Raw genomic sequence first — 12,871 nt, 5'->3', positions numbered from 1 at the left:
TTCTAAGCGTGGTGGTGGGAAGCCATTGGAAAGGTTCTCTTTTTATTTCCAATGACTTACATTTATCTCAGGTCAAATACAGATTTTACTTTTTAAGTCATCAGAATAGAATGAAAAGTTCAGATTGCTTGACTCTTAATGCTCTTTAGATATCTGTCATTGTTTTCAAAACCATAATGTGTGGTTTTTACTTCTAAAAATGTCAGACATCATTAAAATCTTTTAGAATAGCATTATTAGGAGAGGACCTGAAATTCAGCTGTGTTTACAGTTCATCTTGAAAAATAAATGCACAAGAAGAACCAGGAAAGGCAGAATACGTACCACATGGTTCTTAGAAGGCAATTTTTAGCCTTAAACATACCCATTTTATAAACAAGAAATAGCACAAAGCAGGTGAATTATTCGTTTGAAAAGCTGAATAGTACCTCAGCTGTAGAAATGGTCCAGTTTTCTTAGTAACAATTTTATTTTCTCTGTAAAGATACTTTAAAGGAATCCACACACCCTGTCCTTCGTCCTTGAAAGGGAAGCAAGTCTGTATAGCCCTCCCTGCCCCCTTGTCCTTGCTAGGACACACACTCCTTTGGTGGTGGCAAGGGGAGTGGTGGGTGTGTTTGTAGGGAAGCGCACAGAAAAAACCTAGCAGTGACTCAACACTCCATTCACACCTATGAGCAGCCCAAGTATGCTTAGAATATCGTGAAGGCCACAAAAATACTTCTATTCTTGTTACTAAGCTTAGTTTGTGAAACAGGCTGTTTCTCACCAAAACCAAAATGAATGCAACCACTGAGTTTTTTTTTTTAACTGAAAGGAAAAAAGTCGAATGATTTTGAAGTGCAATTCCATATTATTTTAATACATTTAGGAAATTTGAGCAGAAAGAGAAAAATAAAAACATTATAGAAGTCTTGTCTGCATTGGTTGGATACTGAGAGAGGCCATGGATTGAAGTGTGTGTGCTTAAAATGAAGGTAATTATTGGAATTGAAAGATTGTGGAGCTGAGAAGCAACAAGAACTGCTCCAGTATCAGTTCTTTAAGAGCAGGGTGCTGTCTGCTGGGACCTTAGTGCCCGGAATGATGTCTGCCACAATGTAGGCAGTTAATAAACTTTTGTGCATGGATCAGTGAGTTAGTGAACAGGCAGGAAAATAAAGTCCCCTTACCAAGAATCAGTGGTGAAACAGCATAGGCCTTCAAGTTAGCATTAGGAAGAATATCAGAATACCTGTTGTCACTTGCTATTCAGCATTATTCTGTAGGGCATAATCATTGCAGAGACAAATATGTGTGGTGTAAATTCAAGGATAGTTGTCATAATTCACAGGTATATTAATAAATATAAAAGCAAGGAACAGAAAATCCTTAATGTAAAATAAATTTTCATAAACTTAGCCAAAAATGTGTCAGACTAATGCAGACAATAGTGTAGTACTTTAATGAGAGATTTGCGATGTGAATGAATGAAAAATCTCATTTCTGAGTGGAAAAGTTTTAACATTATAAAGTACCAGGTTTTCTGTAGAGTAGACCACAAACCTTACATAGTTCCAGTCCAACTCACAGTGGAAAGTTACTGAAATTCAACAGTGTTTACAGTTCATCTTGAAAAATAAATGCACAAGAAGAACCAGGAAAGGCAGAATACATAACACATGGTGCTTAGAAGGCAATTTTCAGCCTTAAACATACCCATTTTATAAACAAGAAATAGTAAAAAGCAGGTGAATTATTTATATGAAAAGCTGAATAGTATCAGAGTATATAAACTCAAAGTAGAAGGAAGTAAAAAGTTAACAGCAGAAATAAGCAAAACCAAAAGGAGAATTTTCAATAATTTTGAAAGTATTTGAAAAAGTTAATGATAGGATTACTATGTAGGTCTCTGAGAATCTGAACAAGGATTAGGGGGAGACGTATAAATGAAATGAATAATGAAAATAAGGAAGTACAAGCACCATTTCTAGCATTCATAAATGAACTATAAACTCTACCAATAAATATGAAAATGTAGGTAAAATAGATGATTTTCTGGAAGAATATAAATTACCACAATTTAATAGAAATGCAAAATCTGAATAAAATATAGTAGATACTAAAGAATTTGAAATAGTACTCATTTTCCATTTTACCTGTCTTTCAACCAAAAATACTCAACTGAGACCATTTCAGAAGTGGATAATACCAGTCTCAGAGAAGAATATCTAATTGCTTACTAAAATGGGATTAAAGAGAGAGTGGGAAGAGGAAGAAAGGAAAGTAGAAAGATGCGAGGAAGGAAAGCCACCAGGTTTATTTTATGAGGTTGGTATAATACTGATAGGTGAACCTAATAAGGACAGTTCAAGAAAATAACAGACTAATTTCACTTATGAATGTGGTTGTAAAATCCTGAACAAAATATTAGAAAATTATCCCAAGAGTAGAAGTATAGTTCAACATCTGAAAAAACAATTAACTTAATCTCCACATTGTTACATCACAGGAGAGAACTCTTATGATCATTTTAGTATATGCTAGAAAAGAATCTATAAAAAATTTAACAACTTAATTATAATAGTAAAATTAGGAAGTGAAACCAGCAGTAGAAGGAAAATTTCATCAAAACATTTAGCAGGTAATATTTCTAATGGTGAAATTTAGAAGCATTCCTGTTTAAATATTTAAAGGATATGTACTCACTGCCAAGTTTACTATTTCAACATTCTTTTATAGTTCTTCGTAAATGCATTTTAGCAGAAGTAGAAATGAGATCAAGGATATGAACAGAAGAAACAAAACTTGACATCTACATAAGATAGTTTGAACCTTTGTTAAAATTATCTTAAAAAGAACATAAACATCTGACAGTGTGGTAGTATGTATCTTATTAAGTAGTTGAAAGATACAAAGTAAAGTGTCAGTTATCACCAAATTATTCTCTACTTTCACTGTAATTTGATGAAAAAAATTTTTAATAGCAAAGCTTATAAAATGGTATTGGACAATGTGATTTGAAGTTGGGGTAGACAGATCAGTGGAACATAATGGAAAGCCCAGAAATAGAACTAGATCCTTGTGGTGGTGGTGTGTGGTGAGGAGGCACTTCAGTGCAACATTTATTTAATAATGCTTGAGGAACCTCTGCTACATTCCAAGGTACTGTTCTAGGCACTGGTGATAGAACAGTGAATAAAAATAGGCAATAAAGAAAAAGCTTGTATTTTACAGGTTTTAAAGGAAAATGAAATATGATAGGCAAGTAGATATATAATGTAACCAGGTGGTAATTGTCGCTCCCCCTCTTCGTGGAGGAACAACACTAAACCCTGCCTAGGCTTCATATCCGAGTCACGGCACCATTATGTCGCTCCCCCTCTTCGCGGAGGAACGACACAGGGCCCTGGCTAGGCTTCATATCCGAGTCACGGCACCATTATGTCGCTCCCCCTCTTCGTGGAGGAACGACACAGGACCCTGCGCTGTTCTTTCGTCTGCTCGGCCCTCCCCGGGTTTGCTGCTGGTTCTTCCCGGGTTGGCTACCGTCCCTTCCACCTCCGTGGAAGGGCGGTTCCCCCTGCCACTTTCCCCACTTCCGCGGGGGAGCGGCACACCGCTGGCCGGCTCTCTTGGGAGCTGCACAGGTGTTCCTTCAGATAGATGTTCCCGGTGCATGTTGTCTCGCTCCTCCTTTATAGTCCTCTTCCACCAATCCCAACTCTGCTACCCACACGCCGAGTACGCTGCTCTCCTCCAATCAGGAGCAGGTCCTGCTGTTTATTGGTTGAACTGGAGGCAGCTGAGTAGAAGCTGTTTCCTCCTCTCCCAGCGCCATATTGTGGGAGAGCAGATGCATAGAATAAGTCTTAATTCCAGTAACTTAGTCTAGTCCGAGTTGCTCCCAGTTGCTCCCCACAGATCCCCCTTTCTTTTTATTTTTGGCGTTGATACGCGCCTGTCTTCGGTGCCCCGTGGCACACACTCTGCTCTGCTTGCTAGAGTTGCCCACAGGTGCTTACAAGCCCTATCAATCAGGCAAACCGAATCCGGGTCCTCTCTTCGCCATGTTGTGAGGAGGTTTTTAGGCACTGATGCGTGCCTGTGTTCGGTGCCCTGCAGTGCATGCTCTGCTCTGCTAGAACTGCCTGCAGGTGCTTACAAGCCCTATCAATCAGGCAAACCGAATCCAAGCCTTCTCATTGCCGTCTTGTGGGGAGACTTATTGGTGTTGATAACGTGCCTGTCTTCGGTGACCTGCGGCGCATAAGCTGCTAGCCGCCCGCAGGTGCTTATCGTCTTACTAATCAGGCAGACAGAATCCAAGCTCTCTCATTGCTGTGGTGTGGGGAGGCCTTATTTTTCACTTTCTCTATCTCCGGGCATTCCTATTTCTCCTATTTTACTTCTATCTGCCAGCATTCCTATTTCTCTCATTTTACTTCTAAACTTCTGTTTCTCTTATCCCCACGGCTTCCCGGCGCCCGCCCCGAGGCTGCTTCTCGGCGCCCGCCCTGCGGTGGGTTCCCGGCTCTGCGCGGCTCGGCTTCGCGTGCTCCGTGGTCTCCACGGCCTTCGCGCTAGCCCCACGTTCCCTATCTATCCGCACCCCGTGCGCTTTCCCCACTTGTGCCCCGCGGGCTCTCTCTGCGCGCAGCGGCTTCCGCGAGTCACACAGCCCAGCTCACGTTTCCGCCACCAGCATTCAGTCCAAGTTCCCCAGGCTAACCTGGCGAATTCCAACCTGGCAGCCCACGTCTCTGCCTCTGGTTCCAGATTTTCGCCTTTTGCTCCCCGGGCTGACTTGAAGAATTCCAGGATAGCTTACGTCTCCGCCTCGGCCTGCCCCCGCGGCTTCAATTTCCCTAACATTTTTCTCTACCCGGTATGTTTCCCTAACTTTTCTTCCAACAACAATATTCCCCTCTCATTTCTCCCGGTTTCTCCCCACAGTCCGCATCTGAGTCCAAGCCTCCTCCAGGTTTCACTTTCGCTTTCAATCTCCTAGCTTCCCCGCCATAGTCCGCATCCGAGTCTATGAAAGCTTTCACTTTCGCTTTCAATCCTAACTTCTTTCCCACAGTCCGTATCCGAGTCTATGCCTAGGCTTTCGATAGCTTCTTCCGGCACCTTTTCCGTCTGGCTTTTCCCTAGGCTCTTTGCTAGTCTCTCTCTCCGGTATTTTTCCACTTCTTCCCACTTCTTCCCTCCTAGGTTTCCTATCCGAGTCACGGCACCATTATGTCGTTCCCCCTCTTCGTGGAGGAGCGACACTAGACCCTGCCTAGGCTTCATATCCGAGTCACGGCACCATTATGTCGCTCCCCCTCTTCGTGGAGGAACGACACAGGGCCCTGGCTAGGCTTCATATCCGAGTCACGACACAGGACCTTGCGCTGTTCTTTTGTCTGCTCGGCCCTCCCCGGTTTGCTGCTGGTTCTTCCCGGGTTGGCTACCGTCCCTTCCACCTCCGTGGAAGGGCGGTTCCCCCTGCCACTTTCCCCACTTCCGCGGGGGAGCGGCACACCGCTGGCCGGCTCTCTTGGGGGCTGCACAGGTGTTCCTTCAGATAGATGTTCCCGGTGCATGTTGTCTCGCTCCTCCTTTATAGTCCTCTTCCACCAATCCCAACTCCGCTACCCACACGCCGAGTACGCTGCTCTCCTCCAATCAGGAGCAGGTCCTGCTGTTTATTGGTTGAACTGGAGGCAGCTGAGTAGAAGCTGTTTCCTCCTCTCCCAGCGCCATATTGTGGGAGAGCAGATGCATAGAATAAGTCTTAATTCCAGTAACTTAGTCTAGTCCGAGTTGCTCCCAGTTGCTCCCCACAGGTAATAAGTGATGTGGAGAAAATTAAAAATGAAAGGATGATAGGGGAATAAAAATGAAAGATAAAAATGTTGGCTTCTGTTAATGTAAATTTTGTTTACTACTCTTTGCATTACATTTAAAGTATTTTAAAATAAAAGTCAAAAGTGACTCATACTAGTTAAACCAAATGTCAGAATTTGCTATACAATTGAGGTAATGCATACATTGTGCTACTTTCCTTGAAAAAGACAAGTAGATCACTGCAACAGAGTGAAGAGTGGGGAAAAAAATAGACTTTATATGAATTTTTAAACCATAATGTGTTTTCTCCCTTGTAGTTAGTATATGCAAAGAAATGCAAGTTAAAGTATATGATTGTCATTTTAACATTTTCTAATGTTTCTATGCATTCACTTTAAGAATGATTTAAGGCTACAGATGGAAGCCCAACGCATATGCCTCTCCCTGGTTTATTCAACTCATGTGGATCAGGTTCGTGAATACATGGAAAATGAAAAAGATAAAGCTCTTTGCAGGCTTAAAGAGGAGCTTATTTCTGCTCAAGAGGAAAAGATCAAGGAACTTGAGAAAATACACCAGTTAGAGCTACAAAATACAAAAACAAAAGAAGCAGGTAAATCGTTTCTCAATGTAAAAGTGTCAAGGAGTAAATGTTCACTTAGAGCCCACCGTTCCATAAGTCTGTGCTTATTTTAGAATCCTTTAGAATCCTTTGAGGAAGACGAGTGGGGTTCATACAGTCATTGGACGTCTGTCTAAGTACTTGAGAAAACTAAAGTCATGGAATCATTTTCAGCCAGAAGCCACAGTCTGTTGGGAAAGCATGTGTAAAATGACAATTTCTGAAATAGAAGAATGAATACAAAGAATGGGAAAAAGAAAGTCTCATACGTCCTGGGAGGATGAGCAGCATGAAGCAGAGGGCAGGAGTAGTGGGTTGGAGTTTTAGGGGACACTCTAAAGTCTTTAAGCTCTGGAGGTGTTAGAATGCATCTCTTGGAGAATTAAGAATTCAAATCATGAGAAATGGGGGAAGGGGCGGGGGAGCCAGAGCCAGAGCCAGAAAGATTAACAGGAGTTTGATTAGAAAATGCTTTATGTGCTCTGAGGCATATTTATGCGATTGATGACAAGACTTACTGTAGGATTTTTTTACTTAAAATTTATTAGTTTATTCAAAAGGCACAGAGAGTTAAAAAAAAGATAAAGTAATCTTTCATACATTAGTTTACTCCCCAAATAATAGCAGTGGTCCTGTGCCAGTAGCCAAAGCCAGGAGCCCAGAACTGAATACAGGTCTCCCACATGTGTGGCTGGAACTCAATTACTGGAGCCATCGTCTGCTGGCTACCAGGGTGCACATTGTGGGAAGCTGAAATTGGAAACAGAGCTCGGACTTTCAACTCAGGTACTCCAGTGTGGGATTAGGGTTGAGGTGTGGGGCTCCTAAACACTAGGCCAGACGTCAACCACTGTTAACTCTTTTTTTTTTGTTTAAAGATTGATTTATTTGGGGCCAGCGCTGTGGTGCAGCAGGTTAAAGCCCTGGCCTGAGGTGCCGACATCACAATTGGGTGCCAATTCTAGTCCCAGTTGCTCCTCTTCTGGTCCAGCTGTCTGCTATGGCCTGGGATAGCAATAGAGGATGGCCCAAGGCCTTGGGCCTCTGCACCCACGTGGGAGATCCGGAGGAAGCTCCTGGCTCCTGGCTTCGGATTGGCGCAGCTCTGGCCATTGTGGCCAATTGGGGAGTGAACCAGCAGATGGAAGACCTCTCTCTCTGCCTTTCTTCTCTGTAACTCTTTCAAATAAATAAATCTTTTTTTTAAGATTATATTATTTAAAATTATATTATTTATTTGAAAGAGTCTCCCACGTGGTTGCAGGGGCCCAAGGACTTGGGCCATCCTCTACTGCTATCCCAGGCCATAGCAGAGAGTTGGATCAGAAGAGGAGCAGCTGGGACTAGAACTGGCACCTATATGGGATGCTGGCACTGCAAGCAACGACTTTACCCACTACGCCACAGTGCCGGCCCTGGCTGTTAACTTTTTGATAGTAATTTAGTTACTCAGTTAACCAGGATTCCTGTGTTAGAGGTGATTCATAAGTGTTCTAATGTAGTTGCTCTGTTGAATAGAATAGAATAGAATTTCAGAAGTGACTACATACAGGATACATTTTCACTTCAGGAGTTGTTGGGGCTTCAGTTTAATAGCCTACGAAGCATGGTTGTTATGACTACTCATATAGTCCAGTGTTTTCCAGATTGCAAGGTAATGAGTCTGTTGATGGGTGATGAAGTCAGTTTAGTGTGAGTAGCGTTATTTTAAAATGGTTGGGGAGAACAAAAAAAGCATTAGAGTGCTTAACAAATGGAGTAAATACTGATTTCAGAAATTTTTGCTTCAGTGTCAAATGTATATCATGAATGATAATGATGTAAGATATTTTTTGTATTGGGTTGTAGTAAAAAAAAAGTTGGAAGTCCCTTGTTTACCATTTGTAGAATGAAAATGGAAAATCTTACAAATTATCTGAGATGGTTAACATTGAGCAATTGGAAAATAATTTTGAAAAAATAAAGCACTTAAAGCCAGTCTTACAACAGGGAAGCTTCCAGTTGCAACCCTGTGATAGATACATTACTTACTAAGTATGTCAATTAAATGTCTCAATGCGGTATCTGTTCCATTAGGTGATGAAGCAAAGCCTTTGCAGGTGCTCATTGGAAAACTTCAAAAGGCAGTATCTGAGGAATGTTCCTGTATTTCACAGGTAAGAGATTAGCCAGAAGTACTTTTAGATAAAAAGTGCGAAATCTTAGGTGGCTATTGATTTGGTAAGCAGAATCCTCCAGACTGGTTTTCCCAACTGCCTTGCTTCAGAACTGCAGTGAGTATTCCTGAGTTTTTAAGCTTAAAATGAACACTTAAAGTTTCTCTGAGAGTCAGTTTGCAACAAAGAAATACAAGTAAATTATCTCACCAGTAGAACAGACTAATCGCTGATAGCTGCTGTGGTTAGGCGGCTTACTCTTCCTAGGTCCTTGTTTGTTCATCTATAAATTGGTCAGTTAAGGTTTCTTAAACTCTAATGTGATAAAATTCAATTTTAGGGGATATGCTGAAATTTAATAAACTCAATTGGAAGTATAGTTAAATTTTAAGCAAATCTCAAGAAATAATGGCAAGAAAAAGTTGCTGCCAGATTGGTTTTCATTTCTGGAAGTTGTTGATAGTTATTTAATGTTGTGTGAAGGGTAAAGGCAAAACTTAGCAAATCATTATGCGGTGTGTTATTTTAAATGTTGTTAGAATTGTTTGTTGCTGAGGAGAACAACTGGAATAATATATCAGATATGTTTAATGTTCTTGTATGTATAAACCACAGAAGACTGCTTTTTGTTATCCAAAAGTAAATGAATATAATCACCTGCTTGATATTCTATAATTTCTCTAGATTTATAGACTTCACTCAAAAAATTATTTGAAAAGCAGAGAGAAAAACGTAGACAGGGATATCCCATCTGCTGGTTCATTCCCCAGATGCCCACAATACCAGGGCTGGGACAGGACAGGCCAAAGCCAAGAACTGTGAACTCAATTCTCATCTCCCACATGGGAGACGGGGACCCTAAAATACTTGAGTGTTAACTGCTGCCTTCCAAAGTCTGCATTGGCAGGAAGGTGGAATCTTAACCACTGTGCCAAACGTTCACCCATAAAGAATTCTTAGTAACGGCTGACATTGTAGAATAGCGGGGAAAACTGCCACCTACGTATGGGCTCCAGTTAGAGTCCCGGCTGCTCTACTTCCAGTCCAGCTCCCTGCTAGTGGCCTGAGAAAAGCACTGGAAAATGGCCCAAGTGCTTGGGCCCCTGCCACCTACCTGCAAGACCCTAGTGAAAGCTCCTGGCTCAGCCCTGGCCCCTACAGCTACTTGAGGAGTGAACTAGTGGATAGAAGATCTCTCTCTGTGTCTCTCCTTCTCTGACTCTGATTTTCAAATAAATATTAAAAAAAGAAAACTTTTGCTAATCATTATTTCTGAACTTCCGTTCTTGTCCTGTGTGTGTGTGTGTGTGTGTGTGTTTTCAGAATTAGTTAACCTAACAGAGATAACATCAGAATAGTATCCAAACTAGGAAGTGATTAAAGTACAAGCTGTGTTTTTACTGTTAGAAGGAAACAGAAAAATTTAGCTCTGTGTAGTGAAGATTAATATTTTACTGATGTAAGATTTCATGTCTTTCTTTTTTTAACTTTTATTTAATGAATATAAATTTCCAAAGTACAGCTTATGGATTACAATGGCTTCCCCCCCATAACTTCCTTCCCACCTGCAATCCTCCCCTTTCCCGCTCCCTCTCCCCTTCCATTCACATCAAGATTCATTTTCAATTCTCTTTATATACAGGAGATCAGTTTAGCATATATTAAGTAAAGATTTCAACAGTTTGCACCCACATAGAAACACAAAGTGAAAAATACTGTTTGAGTACTAGTTATAGCATTAAATCTCAATGTACAGCACACTAAGGACAAAGATCCTACATGAGGAGTAAGTGCACAGTGACTCCTGTTGTTGACTTAACAAATTGACACTCTTGTTTATGGCATCAGTAATCACCCTAGGCTCTTGTCATGAGTTGCCAAGACTATGGAAGCCTTTTGAGTTCACTGACTCTGATCATATTTAGGCAAGGTCGTAGTCAGAGTGGAAGTTCTCTCCTCCATTCAGAGGAAGGTACCTCCTTCTTTGATGACCTGTTCTTTCCACTGGGATCTCACTGATCTCACTCGTGGAGATCTTTCATTTAGGGGTTGTGGTTTGTTTTTTGTTGTTGTTGTTGTTGTTTTTTGCCAGAGTATCTTAGCTTTCCATGCCTGAAATACTCTCATGGGCTTTTCAGCCAGATCCACATGCCTTAAGGGCTGATTCTGAGGCCAGAGTACTGTTTAGGACATCTGCCATTCTATGAGTCTGCTGTGTATCTCACTTCCCATGTTGGATCATTCTCTCCCTTTTTTATTCTATCAGTTAGTATTAGCAGACACTAGTCCTGTTTATGTGATCCCTTTGACTCTTAGTCCTGTCATTCAGATCAATTGTGATCAGAAATTGATCACTTGGACTAGTGAGATGGCGTTGGTACATGCCACCTTGATGGGATTGAATTGGAATCCCCTGGTTTGTTTCTAACTCTACCATTTGGGGCAAGTCAGCTTGAGCATGTCCCAAATTGCACATCTCTTCCCTCTCTTATTCCCACTCTTATATTTAACAGCGATCACTTTTCAGTTAAGTTTCAACACTTAAGAATAACTGTGTATTGATTACAGTATTCAACCAAAAGTATTAAGTAGAACAAACAAAAAAAAATACTAAGAGGGATAACGTATTAAGTTGTTCATCAACAGTCAGGACAAGGGCTGATCAAGTCACCGTTTCTCATAGTGTTCATTTCACTTCAACAGGTTTCCTTTTTGGTGCTCGGTTAGTTGTCACCGATCAGGGAGAACATATGATATTTGTCCCTTTGGGACTGGCTTATTTTACTCAGCATAAGGTTTTCCAAATTCCTAACAGGGATCACTTTTCAGTTAAAATTTAAACACCTAAGAATAATTGTGTGTTAATTACAGAGTTCAACCAATAGTACTAGAACAAAAAAAAAAAATACTAAAATGGATAAAGTATTACATTGTACATCAACCGTCAGGACAAGAGCTGATCAAGTCACTGTTTCTCATAGTGTCCATTTCACTTCAACAGGTTTCCCCTTTGGTGCTCAGTTAGTTGTCGCCAATCAGGGAGACCACATGATATTTGTCCCTTTGGGCCTGGCTTAGTTCACTCAGCATGATGTTTTCCAGATTCCTCCATTTTGTTGCAAATGACCGGGTTTCATTGTTTTTGACTGCTGTATAGTATTCTATAGAGTACATGTCCCATAATTTCTTGATCCAGTCTACTGTTGATGGACATTTGGGTTGGTTCCAGGTCTTAGCTATTGTGAATGGAGCTGCAATAAACATTAATGTGCAGACAGCTTTTTTGTTTGCCAATTTAGTTTCCTTTGGATAAATTCCAAAGAGTGGGATGGTTGGGTTGTATGGTAGGGTTATATTCAGGTCTGAGGAATCTCCAGACTGACTTCCATAGTGGCTTAACCAGTTTGTATTCCCACCAACAGTGGGTTAGTGTCCCTTTTTCCCCACATCCTCTCCAGCATCTATTATTGGTAGATTTCTGAATGTGAGCCATTCTAACCGGGGTGAGGTGAAACCTCATTGTGGTTTTGATTTGGATTTCCCTGATTGCTAGTGATCTTGAACATTTTTTCATGTGTCTGTTGGCCATTTGGATTTCCTCTTTTGAAAAATGTCTATTGAGGTCCTTGGCCCATCTCTTAAGTGGGTTGTTTGTTTTGATGTTGTGGAGTTTCTTGATTTCTTTGTAGATTCTGGTTATCAACCCTTTATCTGTTGCATAGTTTGCAAAAATTTTTTCCCATTCTGTCGGTTGCCTCTTCACTTTGCTGACTGTATCTTTTGCAGTACAAAAACTTCTCAATTCCATGCAATCCGAAATGTTAATTTTGGCTTTGACTGCCTGTGCTTCTGGGGTATTTTCCAAGAAGTCTTTGCCAGTACCTATATTTTGCAGGGTTTCTCCAATGCTCTCTAATAATTTGATGGTGTCGGGTCGTAGATTTAAGTCTTTAATCCATGTTGAGTGAATTTTTGTGTAAGATGAAAGGTAGGGGTCTTGCTTCATGATTCTGCACGTGGAAATCCAATTTTACCCGCACCATTTATTGAATAGACTGTCCTTACTCCAGGGATTGGTTTTGGATCCTTGATCAAATATGAGTTGGCTATAGATGTTTGGATTGATTTCTGGTGTTTCAATTCTGTTCCATTGGTCTGTCCATCTGTTTCTGTACCAGTACCATGCTGTTTTGATAACAACTGCCCTGTAGTATGTCCTGAAATCTGGTATTGTGATGCCTCCGGCTTTGTTTTTGTTGTACAAGATTGCTTTAGCTAT

General features: G+C 41.1%; 1 protein-coding gene across 9 annotated transcripts in view; it reads left to right on the top strand.

The window, feature by feature from the left end:
* The window catches only part of AKAP9 (A-kinase anchoring protein 9), a 166,566-nt gene that overhangs the window by 59,032 nt on the left and 94,663 nt on the right, over positions 1–12,871 (top strand). For all 9 annotated transcript variants that reach the window (NM_001375381.1, NM_001082351.2, XM_051852748.2 and 6 more), the window contains 2 exon segments: positions 6,214–6,427; positions 8,513–8,592. In NM_001375381.1, coding sequence (NP_001362310.1) covers positions 6,214–6,427; positions 8,513–8,592 — 294 coding nt within the window.

Source organism: Oryctolagus cuniculus, chromosome 16, assembly GCF_964237555.1.
Source record: "Oryctolagus cuniculus chromosome 16, mOryCun1.1, whole genome shotgun sequence".
Taxonomy (NCBI): domain Eukaryota; kingdom Metazoa; phylum Chordata; class Mammalia; order Lagomorpha; family Leporidae; genus Oryctolagus; species Oryctolagus cuniculus.
Note: the sequence above shows the minus strand (reverse complement) of the source record. Positions and strands in the feature narration are given on the sequence as shown.